General features: G+C 27.0%; 1 protein-coding gene across 1 annotated transcript in view; it reads right to left on the minus strand.

Annotated features, from left to right (window-relative positions):
- Window positions 1-1,395: 1,395 nt before the first annotated feature.
- Window positions 1,396-20,447, minus strand: part of LOC129971419 (WD repeat-containing protein 47-like) — a 58,751-nt gene continuing 39,699 nt past the window's right edge. The window contains exons 2-9 of the mRNA XM_056085172.1: window positions 18,415-20,226; window positions 12,346-12,502; window positions 9,936-10,132; window positions 8,773-8,942; window positions 6,684-6,854; window positions 4,797-4,937; window positions 3,382-3,600; window positions 1,396-2,167 (exon numbers count right to left, since the gene is read on the minus strand). Of these exons, the coding sequence (XP_055941147.1) occupies window positions 2,022-2,167; window positions 3,382-3,600; window positions 4,797-4,937; window positions 6,684-6,854; window positions 8,773-8,942; window positions 9,936-10,132; window positions 12,346-12,502; window positions 18,415-20,201 (2,988 nt within the window). The 5' untranslated portion in view covers window positions 20,202-20,226 and the 3' untranslated portion in view covers window positions 1,396-2,021. The remainder of the gene's footprint in view (window positions 2,168-3,381; window positions 3,601-4,796; window positions 4,938-6,683; window positions 6,855-8,772; window positions 8,943-9,935; window positions 10,133-12,345; window positions 12,503-18,414; window positions 20,227-20,447) is intronic.

Below are 20,447 nucleotides of genomic sequence, written 5' to 3' on the forward strand. Positions count from 1 at the left end.
TTATTTTATTTAAAAACTATGATAGCATAAACTTATAAATATTTTAACAATATTGCTTTTTTAAAGCAAAAGATAATTAATGAAAACAATATAAGCAAAATAAATAAACAAACTATTTCATATTATAAAGTAATAAGAAAAGCAGGAAAAAAAATCTCCTTTCTTAAAAAAAGTACTAAGTATTAAGGAAAAGTATATTTTGGCATTTTTAAAAATAACCAATGCTTTAATTTTCAACAGCTTAGAATTAGAATTTTAAATGTTTTCAATTCCTGACATCTAGATGCTTAACACTTTAACTAGTACTTTAGATTCATAAATAACAACTTTGACAGATGTTTTTGTATTATTTGAAAATTTAATAATACAAAAATAACATAATTTACTCCTATATTACAAAGCAAGCTGAATTTCATGTTATTACATTATGATACAAACAGCAAAATAATATATATTATATATATATATGCATTTTAATTATTGAATGCTGGGCACATTTTAATATCTTTGTTTTTTTAATGCAAAACTTGCAAAGCGGTCCACTTTTGTTATGAATAAAATTCCAATGTTATGCTGTAATAGCATAGTATAACTCAACATTATGGGAATATACTGTATATAGGAGTATATGCTAGAAGAGGTATACTATAGCAAATTTTCAATAGACATTAATTACAAGTTAAATATTTAGAAAGTTAAATACGATAATTGTTCTAGTGCTATACATTTTATCAAAATCACAATGAAAATGTATCACAGCATAATAACAATAACAAGAATAAATAATTACAAATATATTTTTCAAGTTACATGTTTTGCATTGAAATAATACTATTTACTATTCATTTCTTAGCAAATATTATTAATTACCATTTAAATATAACCTATGCCTTTTAAATTTCTGCTTGAAATAAGTCAGTAATTTGCAATTCATGTTTAAAATCTCAAATAGAAAATGACATATGCCCCTTTTATATAAAGGCCAACCATAAGTCAATATATCTAATAAATTAATAATTTTCAGAGAATGATTTTGGCTATATCTATAAAAATTGACATGTGTATGAAAAATATAAGCATAACATTTTTAAAAAAAAGATATATGGAAAGAGCAATGAAATATTCAGTTACTAAACAATAAAAACAATCAATAAACAAAAAACAATATTTTTAAAAAAATGATACATGATTTTAACATTATATTTAAAAAAATCTATCAAAAAAAATTGTTGATTTAAAAAAAAAAAAAATTCTAAAAGGTTCTTTCCAATCTTTACCCATGTTTTTCACTAGTTTTTCCATAACAAAGATATTTTCTTTCATTCCAATTAAAAGTTAAATGAATTTTATTTCTTAAAATTCATGTATATAAATTATTTTTTAATGAGCAGTTATTCATTGTACTTTAACAAACACAATGATTCATTCTGTAGAATAAAGTTAATAAATAAAATACTAGGAAAAGATAAGATTTTTGGAATTAAAAAATTATCACATTGTTTTAAGATTTTAAATCTCTATGAGATTTTACTGAAAAGCTCACAACAAACCAAAACTGAATGTGCTCCTACTGGCAAAACTGATAGAGGAAAGTTAACAATAACTTTAAAAGAATTTATAGGCAGAAAAGACAAATTTATATGAACACATAAGATATCATTTTTAAATAGTAGTTTTTTTGTTTTATTTTTTGAGCAAGAGTTAGAATGCAAAATAAATTTCAATGCAGTCAAAATGTAAAAGTGTAAATTAAAAACATATACAATTTATAGCTATCAATCAATACTTTGAATAAGAAGAAATGCCATAAAAAGAACACATTATAAAAATATTAAAAGCATGAAAAGAAAAACGATAAAAATATGATGTAATAAAAAGATATCTCTTTAGTTTTCATAGGAGAAAATAAATATTCTAAAAGATTTCTACTACAAAAAGGGTAACAATATGAGGCAGTCTATTAACTTTTCATATATACATGAATGCATTCTGGAGTTGTAGCAGGCAAAAATTTTCTATTTTCATTTTAATGGAAGTGCCCATAAAGTTGCTGTTTTATCAGCACTAGTTGTAAGAAATGAAAATTCACGGGGATGCCACCTTGCTTGAATCACTTTGTCGCTATGTTCAGCCACTGAAATCATGGGCAGTGGTTGCGTCAAGTCTCCTGGAAGGGAAGAGAAAAAACAAAAAATTTTTAAATCAGTAATTAAATTACTGAAATTGGTAATAAATCACGTATGTTAAATTTAAACTTGCACATACACATATGCACAACATCAATCTTTTTTTAGAATTTATCGACTTTAAGTGTAATATGATAGTAATTCTAAAAATTTAGTGGATTTTAACATTATAAATTAAAAATAACACTAAAATCGTCATTATTAAATTCATTGTTTATATTATATATATATATTATGTAACAGGCAGTTAACTAGGGTAAGAATGGTACAAAGACTCCCTATTCCTATTTTAATGCTACCATTTAAATAAAATAATCTCTTGGTAAAACAACTTATGGATTCCCATTAAATTACCTTCTCAAATAATTACAATTTATTTTGCTAAATGGCTTTATGGTATAAAACAAGAATAAAAGTACTTCAAAACTGCTTGCACAATATTTTAATATTTTATGAAAGAATTTCCAAACATAATTTTAAATAATATCAAACAAACCTTGTTTTATTAAATATATTTAAAATAATGTAATCCATTTGAATTTTTAATATTAATCGCATGATTAAAAACAAAAGATCTGAAAATAAATAAATAGTAAGCAGACTTGAGTATAAAATCATGATGTTAGAAAAATAATGAACCACTGTAATAATCTTATTTTTATGTTCAAGATATATAACATGCAATTTTCAGTAAACGTTTTTCTTTTCAAATGACAGTAATATCTAATATGTATCTAGCATCTAGTAACCAATATGTACTTAAAAGGAACAAATGTGAAGATGCAAGGGATATTTAATTACAACAAATGAATTCGGATTATTTACTTACAAAGTTTATCCTAAAAGATATTTTAAATTCTCAGTCAGAAAGAAGGGGGGGGGGACTTTTTTATAAGCTGCACAGGAAATCCACAACCATGCATAGAAATTCAGATCTTGTTAAGAAATTTATGAAAATAGAACATTTATTAAGAAATAACTGTCAATTTTATCAGCATTATCTCACAGAAAAAAATTACTAGCAATTTTATTTTAAACCATAGAATAGGAATATTAAAATTTCAGCTGTAAATGAATACTTTCCATCATCTGCAAAAAATGAAACAGTTTAAAATTTTACTCAAAAATTTATATCTAAAAATAAAATTATTTTCTTGATTATAAAAAGAGTAATATTATAAAGAATCCATCTTACCCTGTAAGTCAATAAGGCCAACTTTGTGATCATATGAGCCAGTGAGTAAATAGTATGCCCTTGGAGAAAACCGAGCTGTTCGGATGTCTGCAGTGTGCGGCTTAAAATATTGAATGTGTCTGCCACCTCTTATATCATACAACATACAAGTGCCATCCTCTTGCCCGGATACTAACAATCTTCCTGAGGGATCCACACAAACAGTAGCAACTGGACTACCTGAATTTCAAAATACAGTAATGTATATATTGAAAAAATTCGAGAAAGGAAAACTATTTCCAAAATCTACAACAGATTTGTGACAAAAATCTATTATAGAAATACTTGTAGATGCTTTTTACAATTTTTTATTGTTTTGCTTCGTTAAGACAATCTAATATATTATTTATACAAGTAATATCAAGACATAATATACTGAACTTTTTAAAGTTTTTTGCAAAAAATAAATAAATAAATAAAAAATAATTTACATAAAAAAATTCATAAAAGATTATTTATACCTATCACAGTCAAAAAATAATAATGGATTTCTTTATTAGAAAAGAATACAGATCATATGGAATGAGGAAATTATCTCGCCCATCATTATTGCAACTGAAATTTATGGCAGATCAGAAAGTTATGTATGAAAAACAATAAAAATTTGCTGGTAAGATATATGCTATAATTAAGTCCTTATGCTATAATTAGTCCTTTTACTGATTTCAAATTCTCATTTTAATTTTAAATTTTTTAAAAATATTAAACAAGGCCCTAAGCAGCAATTTTTATAAAAATGTTATGTCATTAATGAAAACCCTTTGTGATAATATACGATTATTGTCATTAATTAGATCAAGAACAGAAACAGCTTTATTTTCATTTTTATAATTCTATTAGCCATGATGTATAGTAATCATATATGCTGATAACCTTCCAGCAAAATATTTATTGTTCTATATTATTGCTTATATATAAAAAAATTTCACACCTAGTGATAATGATACACCAATTTTTCACCTAGTAATAATGATATCAAGTATATCATTATATATATATATATATATATATATATATATATATATATATATATATATATATATATATATATATATATATAATTTAATATCATTATTACATTTACATAGGCTAGTTGCATCTGCTCTTGTATTGTTGCAAGTGATCTGTGTTTGCTGTATGTTATCACAAAATGCCAATTGTCACTAGTAGTTCCAGCTATAATATAAAATATTCAGATGCTTTGGTCTAATAATTTTTAGCATAATCTTTTGATACAACAGTGATGACACATGAATTTAAATAAGGCAAGAAAAACTTCATTACTGTCTTGAATTAAGGAGGAATAGATGAATGAAATAACTGTTATTTAAAAAAAAAAAATTGATCATCATTTTTTTAACACAAAGCATAATTACCTGGTCCTGATCCAGATAAGGGTGGAGGTGTCACAAGGTGCACACATCCTTTTGTTCTTAAATCCCAAAATCGGATAGTCCTGTCTTGGGAACCACTTACAAACATTGCTCCACCCCAGGTATACAAAGCTAAGATATGACCTATGATATGGGAGAAAAAAAAAGAAGTGTCCTTTAATATAAAATGCATATATATATATATATATATGCACACATACAAACACACACATATATATATACAACTCCTGTTCAAATACTTGAGTACTTCTGATGAATTTCATTTATATAGTAATTAGATTATCCATATTATTATTTTAAAGTGATTTGAATTAGATCAAATTTTACTTCTTATGTCCAATTATGCCTGTCTTCTTTTGAGAAATGGTATATTATTTGTTGTACACATACATTAACCATGTCCTTTTAGGGGTATATAAATAAAATCATGTTATGATTAGTATACACTGAAAGGCCAAATTATTATGGACACCCCTTCAATACAATGTTGGTAGATAGTATGAGAAATTTAAGACCATATCTGAGGAAGTGCAATTTCTAGTTCCTTTGATAGTCCTGGATTCGGCTGTCAAATTGGCAGTCTGTGGATTCGGCTGATACTTTGTTCGATTTCATCTCCTAATTATGAATAGGATTGAGATCTGGTGATTATGAAGGCCAATTAAGCAAGGTACAGTCTCTAGCATACTCTTTGAACCATCTGTGGACAATGCAAGCTTTGTGACAAGGATAATTGTCCTGTTGGGAGTATTCATACCCCAATAGACATCACCATTCACATGATAGGATGTATTTGTTCTTTGATAGCATTTAAATACCCTTTGGATTCAAATGTTGTTCCATTTCTATATAATGCCATGAAAATATCTCCCAAACCATAATATTGCCTCTACTCCTTTGAATGCAGTTGGGGTCCTTGTTTTTGCGTTGTTTTCTCCATATTCACACTCTGGCATCTGTATGGTGTAAATAAAAATAATTCATTAGACTTCATGACCCTATTCCATTTGTCTACTGTCCAATCCTAGTAATCCTTTGTGAACTTAAAAAGTCTTCTCTTTTAAAATGCAGTCTTTTGTTAAATGCTTTTTAACAGGTCATCGGTTCCATACACTATTTGGTGAAATGTGCAGCTAACAATTTGTTCAGAGACCTTCGCAGTTGTTCCTTGATTGAGATACCCCACAATTTGATATACTGTAACTATTCTGTTGGACTAGGCAACCTGGCAAGTCACCTTTCAGATCGAGCATTTAGTAGATTGTGATGACTACAAGCCTGATGTTGAGACTATACTTTTCTGTTTGGTAGTCTACTCTTTAGAAACATTAATAGATGCTGCTTTGAACACTTCTTGTGCTTATAATCATACAACACTCAAACTAAATTAAATTACACTTTTTGCCATTTTCTACTCAAGCAATACAGTGCAATTTGTGCTTCATTTATCCTAAATTCCATTTTTCATAGCTATCTTGCTTTCTAGCAGCAACAATGTGTAATTATAACCAATGTGCGTCAAAAATAATCATAATAATTTGACAACTAAATGTATATCAAACATATAGTAAATGTTTCTATTGTAAATTTTAAAAAAAATTATAGCAAAACAATAAAGATATAAATTGTTATTGAAAAAAATCACCAAACATTAGTTGGGTAAATATTTATAGGTAAGTCATAGCAATTTTAAAAGCAATATAAAGTAAACATACTGCTAAATGACAATTCTATTACTTCTTATTAAATTTTGTGCTATTTATAATTATTAAATAATATTTTATTTTGTATAACTATGCATAATGTTCATACTTGTCAATAATAAATTGCACATAGTTAATTTAAAAAAAAATATTTTTAAGAAATTACCAGAATGCCCTGAAAGTGCTTGAAAAGGAGTAGCAGTTTCACAATCTGTAACATATATTTTACAGTCTCCGGCCCCACCACTAATTAGAAGACTTGACTTGCTTGTAGTGTCTTCAATGAAACACATATCCCTGACTGTACCATCATGCATTGTCAATTCAGCTTCACTGTCTGAAACACACATTACAATAAATGATGATTATAGTTAATATTTCAATAAAATATTAGTTATTTTAATTGGCTTCCAACAATAAACCAAGAATAAAAAATTAAGGAATAATCAATTAATAGCTACCAATTATATTATGAAATAGATTATATCATATTTAAAATAATTCTCTTAGAAAATTCCAGCTATGCTTTCAAAATAAAGTAAAAAAAAAAAAAACTTTCAGGTTTCAGTAAATAATGATTTGAAAATCAATATTTGAATTAAATGAAATTATAAACATCAGTGAAAAATAAAAACTGAACAACCAATGCAACTATTTTCAAGAATATATTAAGATAAGTGCTTTATTCTAAATGACAATAATTAGAAAATATTTATTTGGCATTTCTTTAAGGGAATCCATGATCTTATAAAAAATATGCAAAGTCTACCATACCAATTTAATCACTTTAGGAATCCAAGAATACCATTTGAAAAGTGTAGGACAATATGTAATTAGTAACTGCAATATCACCTATGAATGGACTGAATAGACTCCTATTGCAGTTGGGAGTAAAAATGGTATATCTACATTAAATCTTTTAGATTTTCATATTTTTATTCACTTTAAATTCAAGAAACAAACAAAATGTTACTATAATACTAAAGGAATAATCTAAGTTAAATTGTATAATTCCAAGACATCAATAATAGATATTATATTAATTTAGAATCATTAAATCTCATATATAAAAGACATATAATTAAATTCAATTTAATGAATGCCTCTCATATTGAGTGATTCACATAGCAAGCAGACATCGTACTATCACAAGCTGGATTAGCCTATATCAGTCTGTGTTTAGTAATTGTTTGAAAAGAATCTATATCTGTATGGAAGAAGTTTTGTCTGGAATGACGACTTTTCAAATGAGAAACAATGAGAGAAGTTACAGCATGTGTCTATAGAGCCTTAATTGATGAGATTGTGTCCCTTTTGAAGCTAGAGGTGGACAGCAATGATATCAAAGAGCTAGTGGAAGAACGTGGCCAATAACTACTGAAGAACTTATAGAGCTGAATTCTGTGTAACAGCAAAAAGCTGCATAGGAGATTTGAAAAATGGACTCAACAAAGCAACAACCTTCCAGTAAAATAAAAGAGATAATGAAAGCATGGGAAATCACTGTATCATATGTTCAGAAGCATATGATTATGCTATGTACACTGCAAATTCTTTTAAGGATAATGCTGTGTCTCAAATTAGAAAATGTAGCCAAAGTCAATGCCTTTAAAGAATTTTTTTGTTAAAAAATGCATGCATTATAAACAATAAATTTCATAATTATAAATCTATTTATTGTTTTGGAATGGTACATTTTTTTTTTATTTTATAAGGATTCTTAGGGGAAAATTGTTTTATTTGTTTCATAGTACAGAAGATTTGTGCTTGTTAAGCGAAGTTCCAATGTACATCCAATACATTGTGCATCAATAAAATATGAAATATTAATCAAAGATTATTTGAAAAATATGCCGAAAAATGTTTAAAAAAATGACATAACAAAAAGTTATAAAATCAATGATAAAAAGCAATGCACATATAAATTAAAATTTTGTATGCCAAAATTTTTAAAAGTTATTCCATAAAAATTCACTTTCTAATATATCAATTAAATACACATCTAATTATATTTTAGTTAATTAGGAAAATTAAACTAAATATTTATAAATTGATAAAGAGATTAATTTTTAATCTTGAATTTCTTTTCTTTCTTTTATATCTCTTTTTAAGACACTCAATCTTAAAAAACTTATCTCTATCAACAACCACTACAAAAATATCTCTCAGTTAGTTACATATTTAAATTTAAAGTAATGAACAGTACCTTGCAAATAAGTGAAAAATCAAGAAAATAATGAAAAAAAAAACCATACTATCAACATTGCATGTTTCCATGTTGAACTTCATGAGTTTCACTGTCTTGTCATTTGAACCAGTTGCAAGGAGTTCACCACTTGGGCTCCATGCTAAACAGTAGATTGAGCCCTTGTGGTGTTTCACCTTTTTATATAACACTGTAGGCTGATGAACAATATGATCTTCTCTGAAAATTGTAAAAATTAATAATGTAATCACTAGTTACTATTATTATAAGAAAATATAATTTCAAAGAAACTAACTATGAATCATTACATATAGATAAAATCAACCTGACATAAATGGGTATTTTCTCCAACCAAAATTTAGAAATTTGCATTAACATGCTAATCGTAGCAAAGTAAAGTAACTAATTATATAGATAGATATCATCAGGTGGTCAAATGAGCACTTTGGTGATGTAACATTTATAATTCAAGCACTTCTGTTCTCTAAATGTCAACAGAGCATGTGTATCCAAGTTTTAGATATCAGAGCATGCCAATAAGACAAATTTGAGGTCGATACTGTTTTAGATATCAGTTCAAGTTCTGTTGAACAATATGAAATACAATATTTTAAGACGTTTCATGAATAGAATATTTTGTGACTAAAAATAATGTCATATTACCATGAGAAATACATATGAGTCATATGTCAACAAGCCCACACACACACACACAAAAAAAAAAAAAAAAAAGCAAAAGATTTAAGCCTAATATAGGAGGAATATACCTTACCAAACTATTTGGTAAAATATTCATAAAAGTAGTCATTCATGTCGTTAATGAAGTGAATATGTTATGGATGGAAATTACGTTATATGCAAGGGTTAACATTTAAAATACTTTATATGAATAGATTAAAGTTATAATAAGAATATTTCCAGAACCTGATGCATTACAAAAAGCACTGTTTTTGTTCAGGAACTAAAATGTTGTAGTTTTATCTCGGAGCCAAATTTAACATAGCAGTTACACTGAATAGAATTTGCACATTATTTAATAGTTTTTACAGTTAACATTTTCTTTTCTTTCTCTCTTTTATTTATTTATTTTTTATTTATTTTGAAAAATGACATGCACCATTTTAATTTAATCTGTCCATATTTCACTTCTTTACATAATTAGCAAGTTTCTTACAATTAATGTTTTTGCAGGACAAACACAAAAAAATATACCTAAGATCTGTTATTTTAGGATAAGCACAAATACGCAAAGTTTTGGAATTAGAACCAATTGCATAGAGTTGTCCAGAAGGATGAAATTCTCCTGTTCGAATCGCTTGTGCATCTTCAAGTCGGGTAACTGGGATAAAATGTGGTTTATTACTATCAGGGCCTTCAACAGCCATTTGATTCAGCGCTGTTGTTGTTTGCTAGAGGAACAGAATTTCAGAATATTAGTAATATTGAAATAATAAAGATTTAATTCTAAAACCAGAAAATAAAATATGAAGAGACATCCTTTATTTCTAATAAGATAAAGTCACATTAAATGAAAATGGACACAGAAAATTCAAGTCACTGATACATAAAGGTACCTTAAACCATGAATTTCTACTAAAGTAGAGTAGCTTAGAAATAACTAAGATTATGAAAATTTGAGCAGAACTTTCCTTCAGATACTGAAACACTTATAGACAAAAAGATAATAAAAAATATTGAGGTATAATATAATTAATAAATTTACTAAATAACTTTTTTTAATATAGTTAATTTGTGTTTAATAGCATTTCCATATAGTCTTTTTTTTTTCCTCCCCCTTGATGAAGTAATGGCAAATTTTTCTAACGGAAGTAGGGTCCTGAAAGTTTTATAACTCATTCATACAAAGAACAAAATCAATTTAACTAAAAGGAATTGAAAAAATATCTTGAATCTAATTATTAAGTGAATTGCACAATAATTCACAAACATGCCATTAAACACAAATTTATTTATGATTTAGAGTAACATGATTCAGGCAGCATTTAAAATTAATCATATTGTCATGAACATTCTAAATTATTTTTATCTCCATTTTTATGAAATATTAAGTTTTATCTAGAAAAAAAAATGTATGAATTTCAATTTTGACACAATGGAACATTTTTGGAAATAAAAAGTTATTTTGAAGAAAAACAAAATTTTAATGCCAAATTTTTAAAATGAGCCTGCAACTATTTCTATTTAATATGATAATATACATCACACATAAATGCAAATAAACAACCAAATACCATTAGGAGTTAAGGCTATAAGCAGTATTTTGAGATAAGGGAAATAGTAAACAATTTGATGGACTCTCGTAAAACTAAACAGAAGATGAAGTTAAAAGAAAAAAGATTAGGATTAGGAAGATTAGGACAGAAAGAGGGCTATTTAATTTTTTCTGAAGTTACTGTCTGTAATATAATATAATAATCCAAATATAAAAACCCTAAATAATGTGCTTTCAAACATAGCCTATATATGCAGAATATTTGTTTTGACTAGCATGTCAAATATTCAGAAAAATATTTGCAGCAGAAATGAGTTTAATAGAAAGCAGTTATGATAAACATTAGAGATATGTGCATTAAATGTAATATATTATCCAGGAGTTACAAATAGAAGACATTTTGCAGCCCTTTCCAAGCTATGGAACCATATGGCATCCGGCACTAACCCCTTTTTTATGCATTTCTTTTTTTAATTTGGACTAGAGAGGTTTGATGAGGTGTGTATTGCAACATAATGTGGATACAAATGAAAACCGAATAATAATTTTAATTAAGAAAACAACTAATCAATAATAAATAAAAAAATTTCCATATGAAGTATTTTTAAATTATTTTTTTTTTAAACTTACAGATAATTATTTGAGTCAGAAAGGGTTATATAAAAGTATTAAGGAAATCATGTTAGTTACAGCATTAATCATTCTCAACAACATTCAGTACATGATTTAGAATAGGGGCTGACAATAATGTAATTATTAAGCTACATACAGCTTATTTGGTTTGTATGAGCAACTCTGAAGTAATGAAATTGTAAATAAAGGCACTGTAGTTTTCTTTCATCATAGAAATGCATCACTTTATGAATGAAAGACACCTTGCCCTAGAAACAGTTCTTGATCCATAGCATACTTGATCTCTCATAATAAGATACACACTTGATTTTTTCCTTAAATGTGTTTTTATAAGTTTACATGAACAATAAATTTCCAATTCCGATTTTATTAAATATAAATATAAAGGTGAGATTCCTGATGACAACTTTCAGACCCGTCTTAATTTTAAAATAAACTATCACAAACAAGACATAGATACATATCCACCTCAATGCTCATAAAGATAAAAATCAACAAATTGAATTTTTGATGGTTTTTATTTTTATTTTCATGAAGATATAATTAATATAGTAATGGTTAATATAGCTTTAAATAATATTTATTTCAATGTAAATATTTATAATCTAAGAATGATTTTTAAGTTGTCATAAGGGATAAGTCTGACTATTCCCCCATCAATTTACAGACTTTTGGTCTGGAAGAAATGATGTCTCTAAAGATATTTTTATGGGTGCAATTAGAATATTACTTTAGAAACATGCAATATACTCTTACTTTAACAGAAGGAGCTTGGGCTGAAGGTACTGGTGACTGTCTTACATTTGTATTTTCCTGCTCAATAGGAGAAATAGTTCTTTGAATTGGAGAATAACAGGATCCTCTCCCAATAGATCCTCCTGGACTGCTCTTCTGTGAATTTGTTGTTATAGTTCTATAAAAACAAAATATTAAATGTAGTGCTATTGAATTAAATTAATTACGCCATTCAATACTAAAAGCATTGATATATTATTTTTTTGAATTAAGAAAAATACTAAGCATTCAAGAATTTAAATTATATTACATGGCAGAGTTGCAATGGATGTTATTTCGAAAAGCAGACAACAAAATCTTAATATGATAAAAATATAAATTTATAACTAGTATGATATAATTATATATACAGTTCAAAGGCACAAAAAACACATTAGAGACACTATTCTCCTGCTCTTTATCTCTTTCAATAAGAACACAAGGATGTCAACAATATGAGGGAAAAAAAAATAATTTTATGCAAAATGGTAATGCTTATATTAAGCAAAATCTTAGCAAACATAGCCCTTTATCCCTCAGCTGCATATCAATGTACAAAAGTTGAGTAAGCGCTTAGACAAAATAGCCATTCAGGATGAAGTATTCTATCAAAAAGTTGGCACATAATTTTGGTGCAAGGCATACAAGTAAAATTTCATACTTTTAATTTGCTTCATTTTGATTACTACTTCGATTTATTTGCACATATGTACTTTCATGTACTTTTATTTTTAACAAAGAGTTCTATAAAATTTTATTTTCTTAAATTAAAATTCATTATATTTTTTTCTCTCTCTTTTTCTGTTGTACAGAGCAAAATAAAAATATAGCAGAAATTTTCTAACATATACAGAGTTTAAGACACAAAATTCATTTTCAAACACACCTTAAAAGCATTGGACATGTTCATCTCTATAAAAAAAAAAAAAAAAAAAAAAAACCAATTTTAATATTTTGCTTAGAATGTAAATCGTTTTTTTTAAAGGCATTAATGTATCTAATTATTTGAAAGAACCTTAAAAGATATTGCTTCAATAACAATCCATCATTATTATAAAAATTATTTTTAATTATTACAACTATTATCAAACACACTAATTTAGAGAACAAAAAGAATGAAATTCCTAAATCTACCAGTGCTGAAATTAGCCTTTAAATGTAAAACTTTCTTCTAATCAAGCAAATCTTTTAAAAATTAGAAAACTGAAATGTAAAAACAAAATTCACTGAATTAATACAAAGCATGGGAAGCATGGAAGCTGAAACAATTGCACTACTTTTAATGATGACAAATCTTTCAGAAATATTAATAAGACATTTTCAGGAGCAATATACTAAGCATGGTGATAAAATAAATTTTTCAAACAATGTCTTTATATATATTTTTTAATAATCTATTACTATTAATTCCAATTGAAACTAACCATAAAAAACTTTTTTATGGAATACTTTAATTTTAACAAGAAATGAATTACAATAAAATAATGCAAATAAAATCTTTACTAATAATAAAGATGAATGCATGTGTGTAGAAGAGCTGACACTCTATAGGCCAGATTGGGAAAGAGCTATTAAACTTGGCACATATATACTTTACATGATAAAAATGTGTATATTAGAGTAATTAAGAAAGTAATTAAAATTTTAATGTATTAAAAATTAAGTGAAGTTTTAACATTTTTCTGCTATAAATCATGAAAATATTTCAGCATAACTCAAACATGATTTTTTTTTAAATTTTAAAATGAAAAGAAAAAAAAAAAAAAGGAAAAAGGAAAAAGAAAAGAAAAAGAAAGAAAAAAAATATGTTTTCAATTATACTTAATTTTTTTTTTTTTTTTTGCCGTATAATTTCAAATATTTTTTTACAAATTTTTTTAACATATTTTATAGCAGTGTATTTCAATGTCGAAAAGAAATGCAAATTATTTTCATTTCTGCAACTAATATTTCATCCTAGCTTTCTTTTCACTGTTGATGATTAAGATAGAAAAATTTAGTTTATTTTTCCATATTCAGTATGTTTCAAAACAAAACATGCAGTAAAATTTAAAAAAAAAAAAAATGAAACAATTGGTAAAAATTCTTTAAATTCACATATTTTTAAATGCTGGTGCTCTTTGTGATATATGCACATCACAATGAACAGAATGTTGAAAAGCTTCTAAAATATTATTAGTTATATGTCTATCAAAATTTGAATAGTCTACTCTTTCTTTTTAATTTATTTAAATGAAATTGAGAGGCAACAAATGTTCTTTACTTTGATTTACTTAACAAAATAGTTTTGATCAACTGAAGCAAAAAAAAAAAAAAAAAGTCTTTGGCATATAAAAGGTATTAATTATTAATAAAACATAATATTTAAAAAGAATTTAATTTCATACAAAATTTTAAAATTAACACTTTATGCATGGCTTGCTCATTTTTAAAAATGAATGAATACCTTAAATTTAATTAAAATGATACGATATAATAGAGAAATTATTTATTCCTTTAAAGAAAATAAAAAGATTGAATACACTCACTGTTGGGTGGGATTTCTTCCAGATTTGCATAAAAAGTAATGAAACAAACAGCCTAAAAATTTCTTTTAATGGTATGACTAGGAACTGATTCATAATAAAATAGGAAGAAAGGATTTTTTAAAAACAACATGGAGAAGGGGGGGGGTTCAGAATGGTTCAATCAAAACAGAATTTTGTTATAAGAGAAAAAATTTAGCATTTCCAGTTAAGGACTTTTTAATATTATATATAAATATATATTTTAGGTACCTAGCTTCTTGGTACCTACTAAATTTGGTACATATTTTGAAGCAAAATGTTTGGATAATACTTGTACCTTTGACAAAAATCCATTCAAAGTATGGGTGACCATTTTTATGAGAGAATTTGCCTTCTCATTTCAAGAAATCTGCAAATGTCCTGGAGTTCAAATCAGTACCAACTTTTGCTATAGTTTGTTTTAATTAGAATTTTTTTTTTTTTTTTTTTTTTTTTTTTTTTAACTATTCAACAAATAACTTCTAGTGATTTAGGGGGGGGGGGGAAGAAGAAAAAAAAAAACTTTTCATCTTTTGAAAGACAGAGAAACAAGTTGTCAGCTACAGTAAATTCTTTTCTGGAATCAAAGAACTTGACAGGTAGTTAAACCTTTAGTTATAAAGTATGGAATTAATGGGATGAATTCAGTAGGTGAAGTGTTGCTATAGTAAAACATTTAATTGTTAAAATAAGTTGTTTTACTACAAACTTTAATGTTCTGCATCAACATCAGATCATATGCATATAAAAGCCTTGAGATTTAAATTTTCAGTAATATTTAATCTAATATTCAAAATCTTGTAGTGGACTTATAAACAAACTTAGTAAGTGAGATAAAATCCAATGCAATAAAAAAAAGTCATACAATATGCAAATTGATGATACTAAGATTTTATATTAAAATATGAGAGAAAATTAAGTCAAGCAGTTAAAGGAATTGCAAAAATTTAAAAGACAGAGCTTAAAACTTATATCAAAAGTTTCGATATAGTAAATTGAACTCAAATTTAACTTTTGTTAGTTAATTTTTTATTTGAGATGCCTAAAGGAAATTTAACATTTTAAGAGTATGTGAATGAGATATATGGTTAAACAGAGAAAACGGTTTAATATCTTAAAAACAACAAAAAATGATAAAAATTGTTGAAATTAACTTCCAAAATTTGATTATAAATCAGAGAAAGATAGTAAGGATCAAATAATAGTAATAATCAAATAGATGCCACAAATTTTTTGAGTTATATGTAGAAATAATTTTTGTGCAGTGATTTGTTCGGAAATTGAGGTGGTCATTAAACCTTTTAACCTTCATCACTTTTAGAGGGTAAATATTAGGTCACTTTTAGATATTGGAAACAAGTACTCCATCTAGGTATCAAGGAATATATGTGCCAGATTTTATTCAAAACTGCCAAGGGGTATGGAAATGTACAAGTTCAAACAAACAAATGAATGCTCAATTAAATATTATATATAATTTAATATCCTCTTGCATTATATATATATATATATATATATATATATATATATATATATATATATATATATATATATATATATGAGATGCTATCAAAGAAGAAATGCTTTAAAAAGATGTTTTAACACAAATAATGACACATTTTTTTGTAAAAGATGTAAATGTTTATTTATTTATTGTCTTTAATTTGTAATACCCCGTAGTGTTTAGGAACTTAACAGCCACATTACAAAGCAGAATCTGGTGCAAAATTGATTTTAAGTGCCTTGAAAAACATTTCATGCAATGTTATAATATATTGCATTTTGCTGTTTACTTCACTGATCAAATTGGTGTAATAAAAATCTAAAGAATGCATGAAAATAATAAAATAATATTAATCCCATATTAGATTAAAGTGATTTTTTCCATATTACTTCAAGTTTTATTAAAAATTTATGGATTACATTATCATAATTCAAGTTTTTTTTTTCTTTGCCTAATTTGTATTCAATAGATAAATGTATAAGGAAATAAATTTACTTACACTAATTATAAGACATTTTATAGTTTTTGATCTTGTTATGAGATTTAAATTACTCACCATACCTTGGATTGGTACATGTGAAAAGTTCAAATATTCATGTTTGTATAGTTGAATTAAAAAACAAACACATTAAAAGCATTCTTCATTTTAAAAATCAATAAGCAATTTGGAGCCCTATGAAATGCAGAGATTTATGACCTTACACCAATATTAACCCTCTCAATTCGCCCTGTACAAATGCAAGTTACCTAAATTAAATTTATTTGAACAAGTTCTACAAAGCACACTAACGATTTTTAAACAAATCAGGGAGTAACAAATACATCCCCAAATGTTTCTAAATCACTGCTGTTCACAGAAAAATAAGTTTTAGGATAGAAATCTAGACTTATGCATTATTAATTGTCTGCATCATTAAGATAAATGATAAAAGTTGCTAAATATGAAGAAACACATTTTACATAGAATTTCCTTTTGTCAAAAAATATACAAATACATAAAATGCTTTAAGTTAAGTAAACACTTAAACTTTTTTTTTGGGGGGGGGGACATAAGCACTCAATTTAGCAATCTCTCTCTCTCTCTCTCTCTCTCTCTCTCTCTCTCTCTAACACTAATATACGTTGTACAGAATATGTTCTTATTACTTATTGTTGAATGGCAACAGTCAAAATGTCATACAAACATTTCAGACTACTTCATTGAATATTTTTGTAGTGGAACTTAATTTAATTCTTCGCTTAGCTAATTAAAGGAGCTGAATTATTAAAAATTTTACAGAGGGGGGGGGGAGATTAATTGAGGGTTGTATGCCAAATATGCACTATGTACTTTTTATATTTTATTTTAAGAAAAATTAATGCTTGCTCAAAAATAATAATAATAAAATAAATGCTATTTTAAATGAAATTTTAAAAAATTATCTTCAAAAGTCTTTGCTTTAAAAATATTATATAATTTATTATTATAGGCTTAATGTCAAACTAAACTATCTATAAAATTTGCTTTAAGATAATGTATTAGCATTTGGAAAAGAAACAACTATATGAACAAAGAATGTAACATGTATTTCATTTGTGAAATGCTTCAATCTATAGGTAAGAAATCGATTGAGATGTAAATACCGTTAAGATGAGCGAGTGATTAGGCTATGCACATTAGCAAAATAAGGCAAACCACAAAGATGTTTGCATTTTATAAGCAAAAAAAAAAAAAAAGTAAACTTATATGGAATATATATGGATATTCAATAAACAAATTTTCAGACTATATTCTCTTGCTTTTGGAAGAAGATAATTCATAACAAATGGAATAAAGTTAATGAAATTCATTAACATATTTTATTTCATTAATTTTTGGGATTACCAAGTTAAAGAGTTACGTAAAATTCTGATGGAAATCAAACATAAATAAATTTAAGCATCTTCAAAATATCAAAGCCTTAAATTTAAAAAAAAATCCAGTAGGACATTTCAAAAATAGATATAAAGTTAAACACTTACCCATGCGTTTCATATGCCTGGGAAACATTTACACTAGTAGGTTGAGTTAAATCACAGGAATTATTTGACGCAGAGCTAAGGTTTCTTGTAACAGGAATTGAACGCAAAGATGATCCATCTAAAGAGCTAGTGTCATTCCGAGGAAGTATTGGAGAACCCTGAATTTCAGGAGTCATATTTCTACTTGTTGCTGGTTTTGGGGTACTTGTTGGAAACTTATCTATAATTTGTGGCACTTTTGCATGACCAAAATGGGAAATTTGGGTTGGAAGAGAGGCACAGACATTTTTTACATCAGGAGTTTTGCTAGATAAATTCCGAGAAGATACATTTGATTCTTCGTGTAAGAGTGCAGAAACATCTACACTAGAAATATCGGATATATTCCTAGACAGATTATATTTCTTCTGAAATTCCCTCCATAAGTCTGAAACATTTCCATCAGTACAAAATGAATTACTCGTAGAAGTATCAACTGATATTTTAGAAGAGTTGCTCAAGAAAGATGGCTTCAATGAATCTTCTTCTAGACCTGTATCTTTTAGTGAATTTTCTTTTTCTATTGTAAGTCTTTTAATTCCAGCACCATCTTCAGCTTTAGGACTCACCTGCTCTAAAATTTTAGGTGGTACAGTAAATTTACTTTTTGAAGATATATGTGTATTTTCAAGATCTGATTGAAGATCAGCACAACTAGTGCTGAACACATCACTGCTTTCAAAAAGCCGATCAACAGAAGTATTCATCGCTTTTTTGCCAGTTAGATGAAAGCCCGCATAAGACCGTGACATGTTGGAAAGGTCACCAACAGAATATGCCATAGCATTTCGCCCATTTCCAAGTCCGTCTAAATTAGGAGTTAAAGATTTAGACATAAAATCAGAACTCCGAAGTCTTGTAAAAGGCATAGCTGAATGAGGAAATATTTTTGGTTTTATGGGTGCGACTAGGATTTGTTCTGACCATGAAGCTTCTAACGATGGCTTATCTAATTGTTCAACGTCTACACTTAGTGTCTTTTGCTCAAATGGGTAAGAAAAAGTCTCTGGTGGAATACACTGAAGCCAAGAGAGTAAACTCAGGTCAGAGTCACTGAAGCCTGTGCCATTTAAAATATGTGAAAATCCCATTTCCTGCATTTCAGATGTTGCACTTGTAGCTCTTTGTTGACAATATTCAACACATGACTCATAAAGGACACCTTTGATGATGAGCTGTATTAGCCTATCCCCTTTAGCTGTTTGCGATTCTGCTCCTTTTTTATCAAGAGGTAAAAATTTTTCCACAAGAGGATAAACTGCCTTGAAACAATTAACTCTTGCATTGCTAGGATTCCAGTTACGATAATCAAAATGATCAGAGAGTCTAGGTAATGTTACCAACAAGCATAGATTGTTATAATCCTCTTTTGATGGACAATACTTTTCAAGGTCAGCTAAACTCTTGACAACTTCTTCGACAGCAACATCCACATTTTGGAAAATACCAGTCTCTGAGCGTATGCATAGCAATTCAATATATTTGTGCTTGATGACAATATAATGAAATTGCTTTGAGTCAAAATTTTCAAGTCCTTCAAGAGGTTGCACAAATTCTAGAACATCATCCCACTGGCCATCCAGAATCAGCTGCCTGAGGAAAAGAATGTCATCGGAAAACGTTCCATTTATAACTCCAGTTTCCCTCTCAACTGAAAGCTGAGATATACTAAGTTCTCTGTTAGACAAGAATTCCAATAATAACTTAACAACTTCTTCCTCTTTCAAAGTCAAATGAGCTGAAGGCATTATCGGGTGCCACCAAGCCACAAACCTAGAAAAAGAAACAAATATTAAAATTCAAAAGCCCATTCAATGAAATAAAAAAAAAATAGATTTTTAATTTTCATTAAATAACACAGTAATAGCAATAAAGAATTTTAAATTAAAACAGAATGCCATTTCATTTACATCGTAATTGTGCACGGTACAAAAGTAATTAATTTAATAAAATAATTATATTTTAAAATGCGCATTTATTAGCATGCTTTAAAA

Source organism: Argiope bruennichi, chromosome 6 (assembly GCF_947563725.1).
Source record: "Argiope bruennichi chromosome 6, qqArgBrue1.1, whole genome shotgun sequence".
Taxonomy (NCBI): Eukaryota; Metazoa; Arthropoda; class Arachnida; order Araneae; family Araneidae; genus Argiope; species Argiope bruennichi.